Raw genomic sequence first — 21,488 nt, 5'->3', positions numbered from 1 at the left:
ATCGTTGTGAAAGGCGGTAGTAATTGAGATGAACCACTTGAATATTAACTAACTAATAAGTTCAGTATTAACTGCATCTTGGCCTTCTAATTTCTTTTAAAGTGTCTCAGTATCTTGTGGAATGAGTTGTGCTGCCTATGTTCTGTCCCCATCTGTACCCACAAGCTGTACTGGACCATCAGGAGCTCTCCTTTACACCTTGCCCTTTCTCTGGAGTCATATGGACGTTTAACACAGGGCCTTTGCAGGAAGTATTGTCAGTCAGCTGTTCTTAACTTCAGGCAGTGAAAGCTATATCCAGAGAAAACAAAATAATCATGGTTGTGTGTGCTTTCCTGCCTTCATTTCCTGGCCTGTTTCTGAATTGCTTGTGGGCTTAGGACAGAGTCCTTATAACTGTCCAGATTTTTGCTTTGATTTTATCTTTTTCACTTGTCTACTGCTATTGTTACTCTTTCTGTTCCAGCTGTACCTTCAGATCACCCACTGCATCTTTGATGGCCTTTCTGATAGGACCAATGTCTCAGTTTGGCCATGTTTTAGTAAAGTCTAGTTTAGCCACAATCTTTTAGTGTCTATCTTCTGTTTTGGAAGGAAGTTCAAAACACTTCCCAGAAGATTGAAGAGAAACACTGTGTGTGCAATGTGGCTGAAGCATGTAGGGGGCTCTAAGAATCTTAACCCTTTGGGTAGCTCACTCAGTAGCAAAGCATTCTACTCCTAGACCAGTTATGGCATCACACATGCACTGCAAGTTTTGCAAGAGCTCTGCCTTGGATGTGCTTGGTTCACCTTAGGAAGTTACCTTTATAGTTGTGAAATATGATCACATTTCAAGCTCATTAACAATTTTCACATTTGGAGTCACATATCCATTTTGCTGGATATGTGACTCCCACATATCCAGCAAAAGCATCTGCAAACTCTTCTGAGCAAAATAGCCTTTCTGTGTGTGCATCAGTTTTGTAAGTATTTTTTAACATATATTAAATGCAGACCAAAAAAAATCAACACAGGTGATTTAACTTTAATTTAACTTTAATTTTGAATATACATATTTTTATGTGAATATATATAAATTTGTGCCTTTTTTTCTTTCCTTTTTAAAGGGTGAAAGTCCTGCAGGAATATCAAGGCAACCTTCAACAAAAGGATCAAGGCAATGTGCCAAACCCAGAGAAGGTAACCAGGAGGATGGTATTTGTTCTATTAGATATGCTGGAGGGTTGTTCTCCTGGAACAGAATAAAGTCCTAAATATCCTTGCTTCTTATTTTGCGTGCTTGTTTTTTACCCTTTATGAATCTTTTACGATTTATGAATCCAGTGGGCTGTTCTTCTGTATAGATTTGGTATATGGAGAGTAGCACTGAATTCAGTTTGGTCACATTCTTTATGCAAAATTTCAGGTGTAAATTCAACCTTCTCAATTGAGTTTTCTCTCTGAATGGACTTTATGATTGGACTGTTTGTCCATTAGTTTCACAGAAACTGTTTCTTTGCTCCATAATCTGGCAAAATTAGACATGAATGACTTGAAAAAACTTTGAGAGACTTAATTTTGCTCTCATTTCTGTTACATGGGCTAGGTAGATCTCAAGTATAACTCAAATTATTAAATATTGCACATTACTGTACAGAATGGAACGTGTAAAGGTTCTTTAAATACTTTAAGCAGATCAATATTCAGCAAAGTGTTTGAGTAAGATTTAAGACGTGTTGTTTAAGATAGTTTTAGTAAGATTAAAGACATTTATGAAGCAAGATATGCTTTCCTGTAGGTATTAATTATACAAATGTGAACTCTGAAATATTTAACTTCATCACTTACTAATGTTTGGGAAGTGTGTACTTCCTAAATTTATCTTCTCAATTTCTTTTCATCCTTTCTCAAGGGTCTGAAGTCCTTGAGTATTGGATTTCTTTAGAAGTCCTGGGATTATAAACAAAAATATGACATTTGTCATAAAAAAGAAGGGGGAAAAAAAGCCATGTTCTGTCAAGCTGACCGATTAATGCTCAGTGCAATAAGGAATTTTGCTGGGTGTTTGTTTGATAAGCAGTATATTAAACCATACACATCAAAAAGATGGTGGGTGACTACCAAAACCTTTTAAAATGATTTACATGACTTGAGACACTTGCAGTAGTCCAGGTGTAACCTGGAGAGCAGGCTAAGAGGAGTTGTTCACCAAAACCCCTTTGATTAGGGGGTTTTGGAACAACTGTGTGGGTTTGTAGGTCTTTGTCTTCCAACAGTGTCTGTCATTACAGCTATGGTCAACCGTATGTGGTCAAGTCAGTCAGTGCCTACCTGTGTGACCTGCTGTAGGGATCCTGCTTTAGCAGAGGGATTGGACTTAATGATTTCTAGAGGCCCCTTCCAACCTTGCTAACACTGTTAGTTGGGTTTATATCTGCTAAGTCTTTTCCTGAGCATTCCAAACAGCAATATTGTCTGTTTAAGCAATTACTTACTTCTTATTTGTTAACTATTTTACTAGCTATTAGGCTTATAAATAATATCTCTAACTCACTTCTGAATTGAAGAAATTGCCTTTGTTTGCAGTAACGTAAGGAGTTCAATCAATAATCTTTTAGAATGTATTTGTGAACTTTAAATGTTATTTATTTGCACTCGAGATGGTTTATGAATCTAAGGCAGCTCTTAAAGATAAATTAAGTGTAACAGGTATTTAGCATGGATTTTTTTTTTTTTAATTTGTAATTGTATCATTTAATTATAAACTTTTGTTCTAGGAACAGTAGAAATGAAGAGTGAGGCAGATGGGACTTCAGAGGACAATGCTGCTAAACTGCAGGAGAAAGTGGAACCAGAACTAGTAGTAGAACAGAAAGGTAGGTGGAATAAGAGCTTGTCTGCCTTGGAAAGGCTAACTTGAGCACTGCGAAGTCAGCCTTGAATCCATGCACTTGGTTAAAGGTAAGGATAAAAGAAAGGAACTCTTTCGTAAAGGAGGACAGAAGAATACAAGTTTTCAGTGGCCAGTGCTTATGCTGTGCCATGGAAAATGCTCCTGAATCCCTTGGTGACTTGTTCTGTGTAACTACCTGTTCCCTTTTTGTGCGGATGTTTGGAAGTGTCAATTAGTGTTTGTGTTTTGGAGGAACTTTGAGGCAAATTCCATCTCTGCCTTCTTATTTCTTCACTAAAAACAAAACAAAACCCCCAAAAGTTGTGTATGGCTCCCTAAACATGTATTGCTACTGAGATATTTGTATCCAGATACAGCATACATGGCATAAGAGGAGCAAATGTAAGAGGAAGAGCTGAGAGTAAAGCAAAAAGTCTGTGGTTTTATTCTCCTCACATCCAGACACACAAACAAGTTAGGGCAGTTGATACCACTGTCTTAGTTTCAGCTGGGACAGTTTCCTTCAAGAGTGCCTGATATGGTGCTGTGTTTTTGTTCTAGGAGAAAAACAGTGTCAGTAACACAGTGATGTTTGTAGATAAGCATGTAGAGAGCCAAGGTCATTTGTATCAAAGGGCCCATGGAGCTGGGAGGGAACATAATTAGGACAGCTGATTTAAACTGGCCAAAGGGATATTCCAGACAACATGACATTGTGCAGAATGAGTTTGAAGGGATGGGAGTTCATCTGGCCCTCTTACCCTGCATGTGGGCTTGCTGAGGGTTGTGAGCAATTGCTTGTGCATCATTTGTGGTATACATTCATATATATGTGTGTGTGTGTATATATATATATATATATATATATATACACACACACAGTAACTATTATCCTTTTCCTTTTCTCAGTCTTAATAGTTTTATCTCAACCCATGAGTTGTACTTTAGGGGAATGAGACTGTGTGGTGCTGGGCTACCTGCCAGGTTATATTACAACAGTCCATCTGGTGACCAATGTGAGGCTCCAAGGGTTGAGATAACAGCACATCTGTCCAGAGCAAGATAACACAGGGCTTTGTGGGAGCTGGAGAAGTGCAGGCCATGATGCTGATTGTTTCCCTATTTGTGGAGCTTGTTGAGTCTTCTCATGAAGCTGCATTGCTTCTTTCCCTGGAGATTGACAGCTAGTTCCAATAGCTCTTGAAAATTTTGACTATCCATGGGATGCTCAAACAAACATGCTGCTAATGCCATGTCTTGAATGTATTTCAAGTTATGTTTAAGACTGAACAATTGAAATAATTGTATATCACTCATAGATCTGCTCCGAGGTGGGATAGTTGAGTGGCACCAATGGCAATACCATACCAATCAGGACACCTTGTATCATAGAGTAGTTGCAGTGAGATATCAAAGGCTGCTTCCCAGTCCACCTGAGGCCTTTAGGGCCTTATAGCTGTGTTAATCCAAGGAAATATAGACATGTAGCCAATACATTTGTGTAACTTTACACAACTGGGAGAAATTCCACTCTGATGCCTTTAGCACTCAAGTGTGGATTGCTGGAAACAGTCACTTGTGTTTGTCCCTGCTCTCCTGGCATTGGCAGTAGATCTCAGCAAGAAGCTGCTGGTAGTTCTTGGTTCTTGGTTGTATTTTTCATGTCTCATTTGGTCAGACTATTTTTAAGGAATTCATCTCTGAAAAACCAATTTGTTTACTATTTCCAGATGTATTTGCTAGTGACCTTGTAGTGAAGGAACCAGGGATAGCTAAATCTTCTACTAGAAATTAAACAGTGCTTTTTAATAAATAAAGCACTTCTGCAATTTAGTGAGGGTTTTTCTTAGACTTATGCTATATGCTAAAGATTAAGAAAGAAAAAGGACTGTAGCAAAATGCAATTTGGTTGTGTTTGCATGCTCTTAGTAGACCTTATTCAGGTCGTTGTTAGTAAAGAGAATACCAAAAAGCAATCTGTGCAAGTGCTTTGTAATTCAGGTTAAGTGCTTTCCGAAGGGGAGAGAAACCTAAGGACATAAAATGGTCATAAACTATTACTACTTTTTTCTTTTTTTTTTTAACTTGAAGCAGATCCTGTGGGGAACTTCTTGTCACAGGTAGTTATTGCAACAACCACTTTAAAACGTACCATTTCCATTTTCTTAATGCCTGCACATGACATTTTTTTTTTCCTCCCATTACTTGTATTTGTGGGTTCAGCTCATGTTAAAAGCGATTCACAAAACCTTTCCTACAGCAGCAGATAACTGGGGCAGTGGTGAATGGTGAGGGTGAAATTCTCCTTTCTATCTTGTAAGCAACATGTGTGGTAGACATCAAGATGCAGTGAGAGCAAGAAATCAGCTGAGTCCTTGGATATATAAAGCTTGTAGAGTTGCACTTAGTTTGTCATATGATTAATTTCATTAACACATTAAAGTATAATGTTGATAAGGCTTGAAATACTGTTGTAAAGAATTAGATTTGCATTTTCTACGTGGCAGGTAAGCCACTATTACATTTTTTTCTATTGAATAGAAGATGAAGCAGAGAACCTTGATCCTGAAAAACCTGCTGTATCTGAAAACGATGAAGCACCCAATGATCTTCCACCTCAGGCTATCCAAAGGTTGGTTCCTGTTCTTTATTCTGTCTGAGTGAAGCACCAGTGGTGTCTGGAGGTCACATGGTTGTAGTGGAAATGCTGAAGCAGTGATTGAGCACCTGGTGGGAAGGCAGGGCCAGCCTAAGGGAGCTCAGGAGCATGCAGTGTGTCTGAGTGATTGGAAGGGCTGGAGCCAGGATCCACCCCTTCCCAGACCTCATTTAAGGGTTGGCAGTGGAGATGAGGGTGTTTTTTGCTGGAGTTCCCTGTGTGTTTGAGGCCATTCAAAGGCAAGCAGCTCTTTTCCTTCATTTTTGTTTCTGTGGTTGCTGTGCTTGGGCTTGTTCTCATTTGCTGTAGCCAAAGACTTTGCCACCCTGCTATTATCCTAGTACTTTCCATCCCATTATAACATTACAACCGTCAATTGGAAAATAGCAAGGGAATGTGAAGCAGTTTGTGCTTGTGGCGTGCAATAATGAATATTATCCCATGTACGGTTCATTTTATTTGTTTTCATTTCCTTCTACGAAGGAAACTTCATGTCTTGGATGTGCATTCTTAATCCAAAAAGTGCCTTGATGTAATCTTATTATATTAAGAGTGATCTGTGAAGAGTCTGAGTCTGTTGCATCACTTCAGAAGTATGGTGTTAGGGATAAGATGAACTTGACTTTCAAATCCCAGTTTACTTTTTCTTTGCCCAGAAATAAGCTACTGTAATTGTATTACTTATGGAAATATACTTTTTCCTTTTGCTGTTATTGCTAGTTAACTGTGCAGTATCCAGATTATTTTTAGTGAGACAAACTAAGAGGTGGTTTTACCCAAAATGATACTATTCTTGTTGAAGGTCACACTTGTTAGGTTTTCTCAGACTCCTACTAGGTCAGAAGGTATTGCCATATAGGATTCTACTCTGGGGATGTTTCCATTGGTTTTATGCTTCCTTTTACAGTGTAGGTGAAAAGTCTTTTTTCTTGCAGACGTATTCCTCGTCCTGGCAGTGCAAGGCCAGCACCACCCCGAGTAGTGAAACGCCAAGAAAGCACGGAGGCTTTGCTTTCAGAAAGGTGAGAAGTGTGGGTGATGCAGAAAAGATGCTGTTGGCTTTTACGCCACAGTATTCTAAGATGTTGTGTTCACCCTGTGCCAGTGAATAGCATCAGGATGAGTCACCCTACTGATTCAGGCAGGAAAACTCAAGCCTTTCTGCAAATCCAGTGTATTATTTAGAAGTTACAGTTAGTGGCCACATAAGGAAGTTCAATGATAGATACAATTTGATTAATTTTTTTGTCACTGGGAACTTTCAAACAGGTAAGCCTGGAATATTAATCTTAACTATCAATATAAGAGATCTGTAAGGCATGTAGTGTATCTCATGCTCAAAAAAAGGCTGAAACAGCCCCTTGAATTTATGGCCAAAATGTCTTGCAGGTGATGTCAAATAAGTGTCAAGCACTAAAGCAGTGTATTCAGGAGTAATGGCAGTGAAGGAATTTGGTGTGCTGCTTTATTTTATGGAAGGAGGTGAGGGGATAGATCTGAATGGGATTGGGCCTAAAAACTTAATAGGTTTTCATGTTCGTTTCATCTCTTATCAGGAACGGTAGTGCTAAGGCAGTCTCAAATGTGATCATAGACCAGCAGGCTTCTGATGATGATGATGACCAGTTTGTGGTGGAGGCAGCCTTGCCCGTGCCTGAAATGCCAGAGCTGGAAATGGTTTGTTAATGTTATAAATTATAGAACCTTTTCTCAGCCTTTGTAGCTTGCTTGTTTAAGTAGCTTCTAGCTGGACATGTTGTTGAATAATTTTATATTGTAGTAATACCAAGTTTTTCCAACTAAAGCTCTCTCCCTGCATGTTTAGGAGCCAGAAGTGGATCTGGTGGAGGATGAGAAGCATGGTATGTTTGCTTTTGTATGTATTTGTATGCATATACATAAGAGTAAAGCCACAAGTTTAAACCAAGTACTAAGCTCTTGCAATGGGGAATACAGCAGCAAAATACCTTTTGATGGAGCAGAACCTTGCAACTTTGCAAGAACACGGCAAATGTTTCTCAAATGAAGTCTTGTATAGCCGAGCAGAGGGATTTACAGCTGATGTCAAACATGTATCTTCTGTATGTCTCTTTGAGATAAGTGAAGGGGTTGGCTGGTCAAGGCAAGTTAGAGAAAAGCTTCTAGGAAAATTGATTGTCTGGTTCATGGCAATGGTTATGCTTACTTGTGACCTCTGATATCTGATTCAGGGCCTTCAGTCCATTGTGGCCACACTGGATGTGATTTAGGGAGGCTTATTTCTCTGTACCAATAAATTATTAGCAGATTGCTATCTGTGTATACACATGTGCATGTGTATGCAGATAAGACAGTGGAAAAATAAATTTAAAGTATCTTGTATCTCAGTAATTGAAATACAATGGAATACTGTTCATGTTGGGTTTGATGTTATTGTCTTGAATGTTTAGAATCATGTTCTGAGAAATATCCTCATTTTCTCCAGGTGGACTTGTGAAAAGAATCCTGGAAACAAAAAAGGATTATGAAGCATCACAAAAATCATCTAAGACGACAGAAAAAGTAAGATGGAAATAGCCTGCAAGAAATTGTGGTTATTATATATTGTAACGTGGTTTCATACAGCATTTAGTAGTCCTTTTTAGCCTGCTTGATCTCAGCCTTGCCATAGATGCAATAAGGCACACACTGCATTTATGCAGCTACGTAATTAATTATTGTTTCAATCTTAATTGTCCTCTGGTAATATCAACCGATCATCAGTCATTATAATTACCTATAAAACATAGGGATCTGGTGCAGTTAACCATGTACAGTAAGTATTACCATATCACCAGGTGCTACCTTAGTAAAATCTAGCAGACCTGGGCTTTCTAGACTGAAACAAGGACGTGATTTTATTTCTCCAGCCAGAAACTGGGATAGGGAAATAAGAGGGAGGGAGGTCTAGAGCTGTTCTAGGAGCGATCACAAACCAAAACCAAGATGTTGAAGCACCCTGATATTCATGTATTCCTTCCATAACGTGGCAGCTCTTGCTCTTTTAGCCTTACACAGCTCGTGTTGCAAGGAGGCACAAAAGGTGGAGCATTTTGGATTGACTTTTTTTGAACCTTTGGCAAGGTTTTGAATAAGAAACGTAGCATTTTGGAGAGGCAAGTGCTCTTAAATCTTCAGTTCTACTTGCACCTCTCTTCTTACCTTTATTCAGTGTTAGTGATAGATGTAGTGTTGTATGCTGCTCTTCTATTAGGTGCTGCAATTCAGACCTGAAGAACACTAAGCTTTTAACAAAACTCTTTCAAACACCTCTCTGAAATCAGGAGAAACTTTTGAAGCCTTAGCCACTTCTTGGCCTTCTGTTACTTAAATGAATATAGTTCTTGGCAGTGAGTAACAACATTGTGATAGGTTATGAGTAAAGTGTACAGCTGGAAGAAACAAGTCCCCAAGGGACTAAAACTCATGATAGACAGTAGACTGTTTTAAATATAAAAGAAAGATTTTATCTAGCGTTTGTATGCTTTCATAATCACTTCTGGCAATCTGCAGCAAAAATGACACAACTTGTTAGGATTGTGATTTTTGGGAGGGTAAAATCAACAAATCTCTTAAATAGAGGCACTCCCAAATGCTGTAGCGGCAGTGAATTGTGCTGTCATGTAGACCAGCCTTTTCGTTCCTTCCCCAGCACATGGAGAAAGTGAAGGAGGTAGAATCAGACCCATGGGGAAGCATCTTCCTATCTCAGGCTTGGGGTTGTATGAGATCCAGACCTGCTTGACCAACCAAAATTCCTCGTGTGTTGCATGGGCTGAGATTAAAGAAGAAAAATAATTCTTAAAATGGGAAAGATTTCATTTTCTGCTCATAACCCATTTTGAGTAGTTACAGTTTTGTTCAACTTGCTGAATTATGAACTATTTATTATAAACATGCACCTCATACTGCTTGCACACTGATCATTTAAATGCTCTTGGCTATTTTTGATGAGTGTCTGAAGTGAATGAGTTCTGTCTTTATAGAGCAGTTTGGGGAAAGGGAGGGTTTAGAGATAATATTGCAGTAGCTCTAAAGTTTGTGTGTGTTGAGCTGGTATTTGTGAGAACACGAGATGAAGCTGTTCCTAGTTTTATAGCTAGGTGGTGCTGTTCAATCATCAATCTCCAGACTAAGTTTTAGGATGGCAGTAGCGGTTGAATTCAGTCTTTTTCTTTTTTTCCTGCCAGTACATAATGGGAATGCAGGCAATATTGTGCTGTATCGTGTCCTGTCAACTGAGCACTGGGCATAGAAATGAACAGTAGGGAACATTTACAAAACATCATGGGTTCCATGTTCTGGAAGCTTCCTCTGGGACTTGTACTCAATTTTCCCTTTCTTTTTTCTTTTTTCTTTTTTCTCCCCTGAATACATGTAGCTCACTAAATAAAACAATTCCCTTTTAACCCCTTAGATTTTGTTTTAAATGCATGTCAGCCCCTGTGTCCCTGTGCAATCATCGTTTAGTCCCACTGCCTATTTTCAGTCTCTAAAACACACTCATTCTGTCTCTGTTTGCCTTTTGTTGCTTCTTTTGAAGCACTGATCTGTGTTAGCAGCGCTGATAATAGACAACTAATTCTGGAAAAACAAAAACCTGCTGATTTCCATCACGTGAGAAACTGCAGGCAGCAGTAAGCTCCTGGAATATCATCTGTTCTCATATCCAAGCAGCTGGCTGCTGCTGCTGCATTTAGTCTCCTTGCTGCTACTGCTTTTCAAATTAAATCATAGAATGGCCTGGATTGAAAAGGGCCATAATGGTCACTGAGTTTCAACCCCTCTGCTACATGCAGGGTTGCCACCCAGCAGACCAGGCTGCCCAGAGCCACATCCAGCCTGGCCTTGAATGCCTGCAGGGATGGGGCATCCACAGCCTCCTTGGGCAACCTGTTCCAGTACGTCACCACCCTCTGGGTGAAAAACTTCCTCCTAATATCCAATCTAAACCTCCCCTGTCTTGGTTTCAAACCATTCCTGCTTGTCCTATCACTGTCCACCCTCCTTAGTTGAAGACGTTGTTGCGGTCCAGAGAGGAGAAGTGCAGTTTTCCTGACAGCAGAGGAAAAGTTGATGGAAAAGATGATTAAATGTTGGTGACTGGGACTTGAAAGACGTAGCCCAGAAAATATGAGCTGGAGGGACTGCTGAATTCTGAGAGTTTATTTTAGAGGACAGAGAGAAAGTAACAGTGAAAAATACCTTTCTTGTGTGGTGTTGACTCTTGGAATCTTTCAGGACCTAGCATGGCCTCCATGCTCCTGAGCTCACAGAACACAGTGACAGGTAGAACTCACACGAGGCCTTAGACCAGCAGTTTGGGAAAGAATAGTTACTGGTCTGTGGGATCTCTGTGGGGAGAGGCAGTAACAGTAATTAAAAAGAAGAGTTTGGAATGATTTATTCCTGTCAAGTGCTCTCTGCTTGCAAGTGTAACTATGTCCTGTTCCAGCAATGGGGCTGAGTGCTGGCCAGTGTGTTGTGTTGTAACAGCTGTGGGTTTTGTGCCAGGTCTGGCTGTGCAGTCTGCTGGGAGCAGCATCAGTCTGAGACCTGACCGTTTCTCCCCAGACTCCCAGCTCTTTCATTTAATTGGTTTTCCATCAAACTCTCCAGAAGAAATATCTTCTACATCAGCGTGCAACAGTATTCCAAAATGCGTTTTGCAATGTGGAGTAAAATGTGATGACTGTGTTTTGGATAATTACAAGTCCAGTGAAAATTGGAAAGAATAATTCTTTGGGAAATTGTACCTGAGGTTGATCTCTGTGTCTGTCAGTAAGGATGTTTGTCTGCTCTGGTCTTATTAAACTATTCAATGCATGTAAAATAAGTAAAATGCTCTCTCAGATCTATTAGCTACTCATTAAAGCCCTGTCTTTCTTCCAAAAGATGAAGAGAGAAGCTGTAATCTGAGCACTGGATCTTTTGGCTGATGCTTTACGCTGATGCTTTTTTATCTAATGCAGCAATTAACTGATCAGTGGCTCTACCTGAATTACTGTGGATTAATCAATTAGAAATTAGCAGAAGCTGGTGAAGTAGTACTTAATGGAAACATAGCACTCGTGGGCTCTTGGGGGTGTTCCATACCTTTACTCCTAACTGCTGATTGCAGAAGAGTATTTGTTTGTGTTAAAAACATGTGCCTGAAACCTTCACTGTGCTTTTTAAGCTTTAATAGAGAAAAAGCCAAGAAAATCAAGAACGACAGGGACTTTCATCATGTAGGTTTTGCATGTGCAGAAACTTAAAATAATATACACAGTTTTCAGGTCAAACAAAAAGGTCAGTCTGGAAATACACAAGGTTTCTGCTGCCTTGATTAGCTACATTCAGCCTAACAAATTCCTAAAAAGACTTCCTAAATGTATTTGTTTAGAATCTAATCCTCTTATGTTAAACAGAGAAAGAAACAGATGGTACGTTTTGTATTCCACTTCATTTATTTGATGTGTGGAAAGTGTAGGCAGGTTATTAAATAGTTGAAGCAAGTGGGATCACAGAATTTGCATCTTTCCCAAATATAGTTCATAGGCTTCGGAGAAGAAACAGATTTGAGGTTCATGCTAGTAACAAGTGATATTAAAACAGCTTAGCACCTGGATAATATTAACTTCAATTACAAGTGCTGTAAATCAAGTAGGTACTTGTAAGCTTAGAGCAAATACAATCAATGCTGATTCTGTTTGTTCAGGTCATTGATTTTGTACATTAATCCACCAGCTGCGCAGCACTGCATCCACATCCAATCAGTGCAAGCAGTAATGTGATGTGTTAACCATTTGTATTCATATCTCCCATCACATCAGTGATTGGAAGGGGCTCACAGTTTCTCAACATCCCACCAGTGTACATGTTAAAGAAGTGCTGACAGCAGGATTTAGTATGAATTACCTGCACAAGGGCTTTTGTCTTTGTCTATCAGCTCTGGCTGCGGTGATGTGTTGTTATCACAGTGGTTACAGTATAAAGGTGCAGGGAGGAATGTTCAGTTCCTCAAAGAACTGTACCATGGTGGTCAGGTGTTGTATGAGCTTTATCTGAGTAATTAATGCTTGAGTTTCCCTGCTTATTGCCAGGAGGAAAAAAGGGAATTGAAAAGGGCTCCTTGAGTAGTTGTCTTACAAGCAGTGAAGGTAGGAATGGAACTTCTGTCACTCTTGTGATGTTCTTGGTATAATGGCTGCTGTGCTGCGGCCTTTGCATGCTACACAAATGCTCCCTCCTCTGGGTATAGAATAAATAAGTGACAGCAGATGGATATGTTAAACAAAGTGTATGTAGAAGTGCAGTGAGACAGCTGTGCTTTCCATCCCAGGAAAGGATACTGTGCTAGCGGCTGTTGCAGGAGAGCTACAGGTGATGTGCATACATTTCAAGAGGGTTATCAGTGGATCTGGCCAAGACCTTGTGCTGGGGCATAGGCTGGTGTGAAAGCAGTTGGCTAACACAAGAAACATGTGTTACAATTAATTTGGAATGGAAAAGGGGCTGCTGTTTCCACAGAGAAAACCGCGGACCCACAGTTCTGACAGTGTGAGCAGAGAGGGAGGGCAGGGCAGGACCGGCACCCAGTGTGCCATTTCACATGAGTTGGTTTGTGTGTGGTCAGACACATAGGATTCTGCTCAGCATGGTGAATAGCAAGCTGGCTTCTCTGCAGCAAGGCAGCTCAAGGAGCTGAGGTGGGACATTTACATGCATCTGAAAATTCCATCCTATGTTTTTTGTCTCCTAGTGTCTTCCAGCTCTGAAGCAGGTCAGACTCTGGTAAGTCTAATGGTACAGAACATGGTGTCTCTGTTGCCTTGGCCTGCTGCTGAACTCAGTACCTGGCATAAGCAGAAAAAGCATCCCGTCCATTTGAAATGATTTAACATTTACTGTTCATTTACTGTTTTCCCCTCTGTTACTGTGGAGGACTTTCTTACAGTGATCCCTAGTGGATAGTTACCATATACTTAAAATGCAGGCTCTGTAAAAAGCAGGAAAAGAAAACACCCTTTATGAACAAAAAATATTTTGTACAGTAAAAAAAAAAAAAAAAAGTTGTTATTTTTGCATTGAATGTATCAAAATTACTTGTCCAAAATGAAGTTTCTGGGCTGTCCTTGCTGTAGAAAGAGGTAGAAGGAAATAGTATAGCTCAATAAAACTATGATTACTCAGGTCTTTTTCCATAATGGGACATAATACAATAGTTAAAAGGGGCTGTAGAAACTATTAACTGCTTGATGGATGCTTGTTGTAATTTGTTTCGTATTTAAAAACTGTTAATTTAGAAAATGGAAACAAAAGGGGAAGCTCTATAAAAGCAATCAAATGCTGTTCCTAGAAGTGAACTTTTCAAGCAGGGTGTGTGTGTGGGATTGGGGGGGGGGGGGAAGTCCCACCACCTCTTTAACTCTGTGGATACCGGGCATTTCCCATACCCTCAGCAGCAGGGATGCTGGAAGTGAATGTCTTGTGAATGATTGGCTTTATGTTGGTAGTAATTGCTTTAACGAGGATGAATTCAACACAGGGAAAACTTTGGTGGTTTCTGGAGCCCTGTTGATAATTTCCCCTTCATCCATTAAGGAGAATAATTCTGCTTTTTAATTTCTTAGATGCCCGTGTTTGAGTCCACGTCGTGTTCCGTTTGGGTTGAGGTAATGGGAAAGGCAGGCTGTTTCCCAGGAATCCAAAATAAACATTTATCTTGGTGCCTTGCGAAAAAACATGAAGGAAAGGAAGCGTGTTGGGCCTACAGAAGTGATACAGTCTTTTACACGGGGGTAATTTATTAATTCTTGGGCTTTTGTGAAAGGGGTGAGTTCATGGAGGTGTATGACCTAATTAAATAGGCTGGAACAATTCTGATTCTGGCATTTTTCTTATGGCTGAATATATCCTGTTACGTGTTTGTGCAGAATGAGCAAAGGTGGCATTCAGGACTCCAGCCACCCACGTTGCTCGTTGTAATAAACCATCTGCCATAATTCTTAGTAATTTCAGGGTGACCTGTGCAGATTTTAACCCATAACTGTAACTATTCAACAGGACAGCTCTGGGTTTGGCTTTTTTCCCCCTTAACTGCCTTTAGTAAGTGATAGCTGGTGAAGCTTGAGCACTTCAGCTTTCATTAGGCTGCATCGAGTAGAGGTCGGTGTGAAAAGAAAGAAAGGATTGATCCTTATCTTTCTCTCCTCAAGCTAATGGTGGTGTGTGGGGTGAGCTGCTGTGCCCTTGGGTGTTGGGGAAGTTGTTGGGACCTTGGAGTTCTAAGTGCTCCTCCTTGAATGAAGGATGTACCAAAATAGTATTGTGTGTTCCTACATCTCTGGTATCGTGTGGTTTTGTGTTTCAGAGCTGCACGGTTTTCTAACCATCCCGTTGATGTACATTCTAAAGTCTGAATAGTGTTTAATAGACTTGTAGTGCTTGTGTATTTCGATACTTGAAGCTACTTAGGAATATGAGAAGGAAAGTGGGAAGGGTTTGTTGTGGATAACAAGGCAGCACAACTTCTACCTGGGAAGCTCCTGAATATCATACAGCCCTGCTGCTGAGCTGAAGGTGATTTCTGTAGTATGGGCTTGGATTGTTCCAGGTCCCATTTTCTTTATAGATAACCTCCTGGTTTGATGTGGAAAATAAGGTCCTGTGGATTAAAGCCTTCTCTGTGGCTTTGGGGAAGCAGGTGTAGCAAGAACTTGTCTGGAAAAAAATGAGTTACAGTAGAGAGCATGCAATGTATAACTGTGCTGATCCATTCATATACTGTCGCAAGGTAAAGAGGAAACAAAATATTTCCAGGAAAGAAAGTCTTACCAGTGTGCACTGAGCCCAAGGAAACGTGCCCTGTGATCTGTGCTTTCAGGGACAAGGCATGAAAGGAGTCTGACAAAGCCAGTTGGGGTGATGCTGTTGGCACTGTGCTTAGTGGTTTGCTGAGGAAGAGATTGAGAGTATCCCCTCAGCCCTGGGTAGCTGTGCTCTGAACCTGGGTGCTCACCATCTCACAGCATGAAATGAGTCAATAATCAGTGCTTTCATCTGTGTGCTGTAAGGGACAGCAAGCATGGGGATGGCTCTGGGAAGTATCAGAACAACGAGTTTTATGTAGTACGGCATAATGAAACACCTGCTGCTGTGAGAGAGGCACGGCTCGAGTGAGAAGGAATTAAGATGAGTGTTATTTTTAATAGCTTAGCCAGCACTCACGAATTGACATAGGAAGCAAAGGCCATGAGTTCACCAGCAGTTGTCACTTCAGGCCAGGTCCTTATTAAACAACTTCAACATTATAAAATCCCAGTAAACTCAGAAGCCCTGCAGTTTCCATGTGCCGCGTGTGTGGTAAAACACAAGCATCAGACACAAGTAAATCTCAGCCTTCAAGTCTTTAGAAGTATTTTTCTAGAATAATATATATCTGAGTTCATCAGTAAGCAGAGGGCTGCTGAAATGTGTTTGGCAGTAATCCCTGCTGCCTCCAAACACAGCTGAACAAACAGCCCACGGCTCACACAGGAAGGCAGGCCAGTTGGGTAGGAGGGCAGTAAGGGCCAGTGTGGTAGGCATGGTGTCCTAGCAAGACACAAGCATACTGTCACCTCTGTGCTCATAGACCTGCTAGGAACTGTGCTTAGAAGCTGGTTGATCCCGTGGTTGGGGTGGTAAAGAAAGACCTTTCTAGTTTTCTGGCACACATTAGATGACTGAAATGACTTTAAGTAAACTTAATGCAAAGCTTCTTGTGTCTTAAAGCCACTTACCTTTCAATATATAAAAACACACTGAAGTGAAACATGGCAGAAGGAGGAGGAGGTCTGCCACCAGTGCTCCCTTCACACCCACTGCTCTGGGTAAGATTGTCAAGATGATGAGGTCATTTATGGAATCAAATACTAAGTTTAACATTAAGTGCTCCTGGTCTGAAAAGCAATTGAATATTGCCAATGTTATTGCAGTTTAATAGCAGTTCTCCTTAGCAGTGGTGGCTTGGATGTGATACTCATTCTGCTCATCTGATTCTAAACTATTGCTTCATTTCTTCCCCTTCCCTTTCAAACTGTGAACACTGTGTAAAGATTTCTCCTCGTAGCCAGCAGTGTCTAAAACATTCTTCATTTGACACCTTGTGTGCAACATTTTTCCTCATTTTGATGCTTTTCTCTTTATCCATCCTTTCTGTCAGGAGAAGCCTTTTATATCGGAAGCAGCTAGAAAGAAAGAGAGAGACTTGGCAGCCAAAGAAGTGGAGAAGTTTCAGGACTCTATTCAGACTCTGAGCCGCAGTACCTTTACGCTTGGCAGGAACATGGACTACGTTCAAGAAGACATGGATGCCATGAAGAACGAGTTGCAGATGTGGAGGCATGAGAACAGACAGCATGCAGAAGCTCTGCAGAAAGAGCAGAGGTGAGCGTGGTCGGAGAAAGTCTGGTTTATCTCTCTAGACAGATCTGTTTACAGGAGAGGAGAGAGTTTTATCCGCTTCAAAATGCAAGTTTGTCATCAGTCTCCATTGTGGTTTGGGGAATTTTATTTGCAGTTAGAATTGTGTTATTTTGAAGCATTAAAATCTTTCCAGCTAACGTCACCTGAGGTACATGGCAGCAGCTATGTGAATGCTAAGGTGAAATGAAAAGGTGTAGTGCTTTGCTTTGTTTTCTTATCACAAATACATCTGGAGCAACGGAGGAGCAGGTTAGTAGGCCTGGTGGGTTCTGAATCCTTAAATCACAAACTGCTTTCTGTATGCTGCTGAAATCTGCGTGTTCTGCAGCAGTGTCAGTAAGTTGTTGTCTGTGCATGGTTTGAAACCAACAGCAGAAAGCCAGGAGAGCAAAGGTAACACATCCAAGGAGGTCATGCCTAGGAAGGGGTGCTTCAGCTTTACTTTCCTCAGTAGTATATCTTTTTATTCTCCTTGCAAACAGAACTACCGTCCCAATTCCATGTAATCTGATCTTAAAAATGATCTCAGATATTGAAGATTGATTTCGTCATCATGGATTCCAATGTAGATAACTGCTGTTGAACCGATACTTTTATTTCCTGCAGAAGCAACCATGCCACTGAGTGGTATCCTTAGCTAAGTTTTATCTGGATAGGTAGCGATTTGTTAAATGTTGGAAGTTTTACAGCTGCTGGCTTAGTGGGGCTGGGGTAGGAATTAGGTTCACATATAAAGCCTAATGATGTCAATTCCTTGCTCTTACACAACACCTTCTTAAGCTGTGGTTGCCTTAGGATGTAGGACCGCTGCAAAGAGAAAGGAAATGGCATTGGGTTTTATTTTACAGCTGTAGAAACTGAGGCACTGACCTGCTTGCCTGTGCCCAGACAGCTTGAACCAGCCCTGGTGACAGGGAGCAAACCAGCATCACTTTAGCAGAGCCATTCAGCTCCCTTTCACGAGCTTGGACTGCTGCAGCATATCACAGCACTTTGCAGGGATTGCAGTGAGATCCTCATCAGTTCAGTGTAGTGCTACAGCCTGTCAGATCCTTCAGGGAAGAATTACGCAGTATCTGACATGAAGAAGAGAGTGCTTCCCATATGTAGTGGAATTTGGATGCACCTTTGTTGGCTGTTTTTTCTTCTGTGAAAGACAATTGAAGAATCCCATTAGGGAAATGTTAGTAGAATTTCTAGTGATATTTTTTGTGATTTATGTCAATGGAGTAGAAAGGAGGGGAAAGCTAAGTAATTATGAGATGCTGACTTCAGCTGATTACCCAGTCCTCACAGTGACTGGATAATTCAGAATGACAGCAGACTAGTTCTGCCCATCAACTCCCTGGCTGCGAAGCACTGTGGAAAGGGGCACACTGGTTTTAAAGCCAAACAGTCCCATTCCCTTCAGGTATATCAGTGGTTTCATTAGCATCTAATTCCTGTTTATTAAATTTCCTGTTATTGTGGGATTGCCTGCCCTTGTCAGCAGCTACTGAGGGCCAGTTTTCTTGTACCTTGCCCCTTATCAGATGTCTACTTGGTGCTTGCTGTGGCTTGGTGCTGCTGGCAGGCAGTGCTGTGCTGCTGGCTCATTGTAGGAAACAGCTGGTAGCAGGCCATCAACCTCCACAGCAATTGTACTTGCTCCTCTGCACTGTGCTTCCCTCCTCTTTAAATGCCTATTGCAAGGCCTGGAGGGATGGCTGTTGCCATGTGCATCATGATAAGATACAGAGACCCCAGTAAAAAGTGGGTGTTGTTCTTATGCTCTATCCTACACAGTCAAGTCCCTCTTTGTCCCTGAGCCAGGCAGTTGGAGCTCTTGGCTGGTAAGTAAAAGAAGTGCTTGGTGCTCACTCATGATGGGGCAGAATAACTGCATAGCACAGAGATTTTAACAGAAAAACTAGATTAGACAAGATTACTGCTTGCTGTTGAATTGTGTGTGGGGGGGGTGTTCCTAAACAGTGTTCCTCTCTGTGTTGCTGGCTTTGCCTTTGTGCTTCTCATCCTAAACTTTCTTTCAGGAAGGATGAGCGCAACTTAAATTCTTTGCAAACTTTGAAGCATTGAATGTATGTTCTTGGAGGCTAAAGTAACCTGAAGCAGCATAACGTTTCCAGTAACACAACACTTTGCATCTCTTTCAGCATCATTGACGGTGCTGTAGAACCACTAAAAGCTGAACTGGCTGAGCTGGACCAGCTGATTGAAGACCAGCAAGACAAGATCCGTGCTGTTAAAGCTAATATTTTAAAGAATGAAGACAAAATCCGGAGGATGGTTCTTAGCATAAACTTGTCTTCAAGAAGGTGAAGAAGGGAGGATAAAAAAACAACCCTTGGGACTGATAGACTGATATTCCTACCAATTAAAAACTGAAATAGTGGAGAAAAGTAAAGATATGCCTTGTTGGGATGCACTGTGGTTAGGGACCAGGAGAGTTATATAAAATACCATTGATCTTTAGATGTTGATATTACTGTGGATAAAATTATGTCCATTTGAATGCTCAAAGTGCTGAGCTATTAAATTAATTTGTTTGTTTAAATGTGAACTGCTGGTATTCACTTGCCAGGTCTTCCCTGCCCTCTGTCCCTCCACAGCCTGTTGAGCACCGTTTGTGAGCCAGTTCTCTATTCAGTCTCCTTCATCCCTTCGTGACCACCGAGGTTGCTTGTCCACATGCTGTCATGAGCAGGTCAGGGCATTCCTGAGCCTTGCAAGGAAAGCTACAAAAGAATGCCACGAAACCAAGTAAAGCCTTGTGTAATGTGCAGCTCCTTGCATCATTAAGGAGATGATGTCATGTTTTCACAGCTATCAGGAATCTTATTAGGAAGGACTGAAAATGCAATACAAGCATCCACCGTGTAAGGGAGCAGAAGTACTTTATCTGCACAGGTGTTAATCCCATTTTTATTGCGTATGTTCATTTGGAACGGATTAATTTAAGTACCTGTTTCCTCCCAAATGCCTGTTCCTGTTCCTGCAACTTTTTGTACGTGAATAATTCCACTGATTTTTATTTAACTGCAGATGTCTGTGCTGTTTTTCTAATGACCTCTTGTTTGCAGCGCACGTCAGTGTCCAGCTTTACTTATTCCTAAATCTGTTAGCATGGACACAACTGCATGATGCTGCCCTGAGCACAGGATGCTTTGGTCCTCTGCAAGGCTGTTCTCTTAAGACTTTTACAGTATGTGAGTACATCCAAAAAATCTACCAAAAGGATAATCACCAAATAACGTGAGTATTTAATACGCAGATATGAACATTTTAAAGGGTTTTATGTGTTTGTTTAAATAAAATAGTGGGGAGGGTTTTATTTTCCTTCCTGGGTAGTCAACTGTGGTTTCACCTAGAAGTAGTTTGCCCCACAACTTGGACTGTGACAGGAATCCAGTGGTTTGTGGATGTAAAGTGACTCATTTTCTAAGCTCAAAGTAATCAACAGTACACTGCATTTAGGAGTTGCATCCTAGCTTTGGTCCCTGTAAGGGCAGGATGCATTGCTGTATGGGGTTTTGGTCAGGTTGGAGAGCAAGCAGGGAACTGTAACAGAGAAAGCGAAGTGTTGGATCTCTTCTGAACAGTACATAACTGTGCTCTGTGCTTTTGAATTGTCATCTTGAGTTTTTATTTGGCGAGGCAGTATCTCTACAGGAAAGAAGGGGATAGAGTCTTTAGCAGGGTCTGTGGTGGTAGAACAAGGGGAAATGGTTTCAAGCTCAAAGAGAGGAGATTGAGGTTAGATATAAGGAAAAATGTTTTACATTGAGGGTGGTGAGGCACTGGAACAGGCTGCCCAATGTTATGGTTGATGCCCTGACTCCATGCAGGATAACGTTGCTTTAGCAGTGCTGGGAACACAGGGATGTGACCAGGCTGTGTCCAGCCCTAACAGCCTTAGCATGGAGAATTTCTTGTCCACCGATGACTTCCAGTTCTGAGGTTTGTGCTTTATAACTCAAATATCTGTGTCTCGTGAAGAGGAAGGGAGACTGTGAGAATAGATATGGATGAGTGTCTGCACAGCTGCCTGTGACTTGCACATGCTACACTGCCTTTGCCTTGAGCTTGCCTTTCAGCTATGGGTAGTTCATTAGCAAAGGAGACTTTGCTAATGCAGTGGTTTGGGGTTTCAAACCCTTACATTGTCAGGCCCCTTTGGAGCTAATGGAGCCTGACAGGTCTGGGAAGCAGGACTTGCATTTCATGACATGCCTGACATTCCTCTCTCGTGTGGGTCAGGAGGTGGCCGCCAACCCCTCTGGTTTAGGGCTGGGGAGTGTTTCTCAGCCAGAAAGGTTCAGCTGTTGGCTGGGACCCTACTGGAAGGCTGCAGTGAGATCTTCTCCAGGCTGAACAATCCCAGATCCCTCAGCAGAGGTGCTCCAACCCTCTCATCATCCTCGTGGCCCTCCTTTGGACCTACTCCATATTCATAGGTGCTCTGCAGGAGGGGTTCCTGGTATCAGA

At 41.3% G+C, this 21,488-nt stretch overlaps 1 protein-coding gene across 1 annotated transcript in view; it reads left to right on the top strand.

The window, feature by feature from the left end:
* TRAF3IP1 (TRAF3 interacting protein 1) overlaps nucleotides 1-20,039 on the top strand; it is a 28,789-nt gene extending 8,750 nt beyond the window's left edge. The window contains exons 6-14 of the mRNA XM_015867710.2: nucleotides 1,110-1,182; nucleotides 2,760-2,858; nucleotides 5,417-5,507; nucleotides 6,470-6,556; nucleotides 7,091-7,211; nucleotides 7,360-7,396; nucleotides 7,999-8,075; nucleotides 16,741-16,964; nucleotides 19,157-20,039. Of these exons, the coding sequence (XP_015723196.1) occupies nucleotides 1,110-1,182; nucleotides 2,760-2,858; nucleotides 5,417-5,507; nucleotides 6,470-6,556; nucleotides 7,091-7,211; nucleotides 7,360-7,396; nucleotides 7,999-8,075; nucleotides 16,741-16,964; nucleotides 19,157-19,322 (975 nt within the window). The 3' untranslated portion in view covers nucleotides 19,323-20,039. The remainder of the gene's footprint in view (nucleotides 1-1,109; nucleotides 1,183-2,759; nucleotides 2,859-5,416; nucleotides 5,508-6,469; nucleotides 6,557-7,090; nucleotides 7,212-7,359; nucleotides 7,397-7,998; nucleotides 8,076-16,740; nucleotides 16,965-19,156) is intronic.
* Nucleotides 20,040-21,488: the final 1,449 nt, after the last annotated feature.

Source organism: Coturnix japonica, chromosome 7 (genome assembly GCF_001577835.2).
Source record: "Coturnix japonica isolate 7356 chromosome 7, Coturnix japonica 2.1, whole genome shotgun sequence".
NCBI classification, from domain to species: Eukaryota; Metazoa; Chordata; class Aves; order Galliformes; family Phasianidae; genus Coturnix; species Coturnix japonica.
The sequence above is the reverse complement of the archived record's forward strand: the minus strand, read 5'-3'. Positions and strand labels throughout refer to the sequence as shown.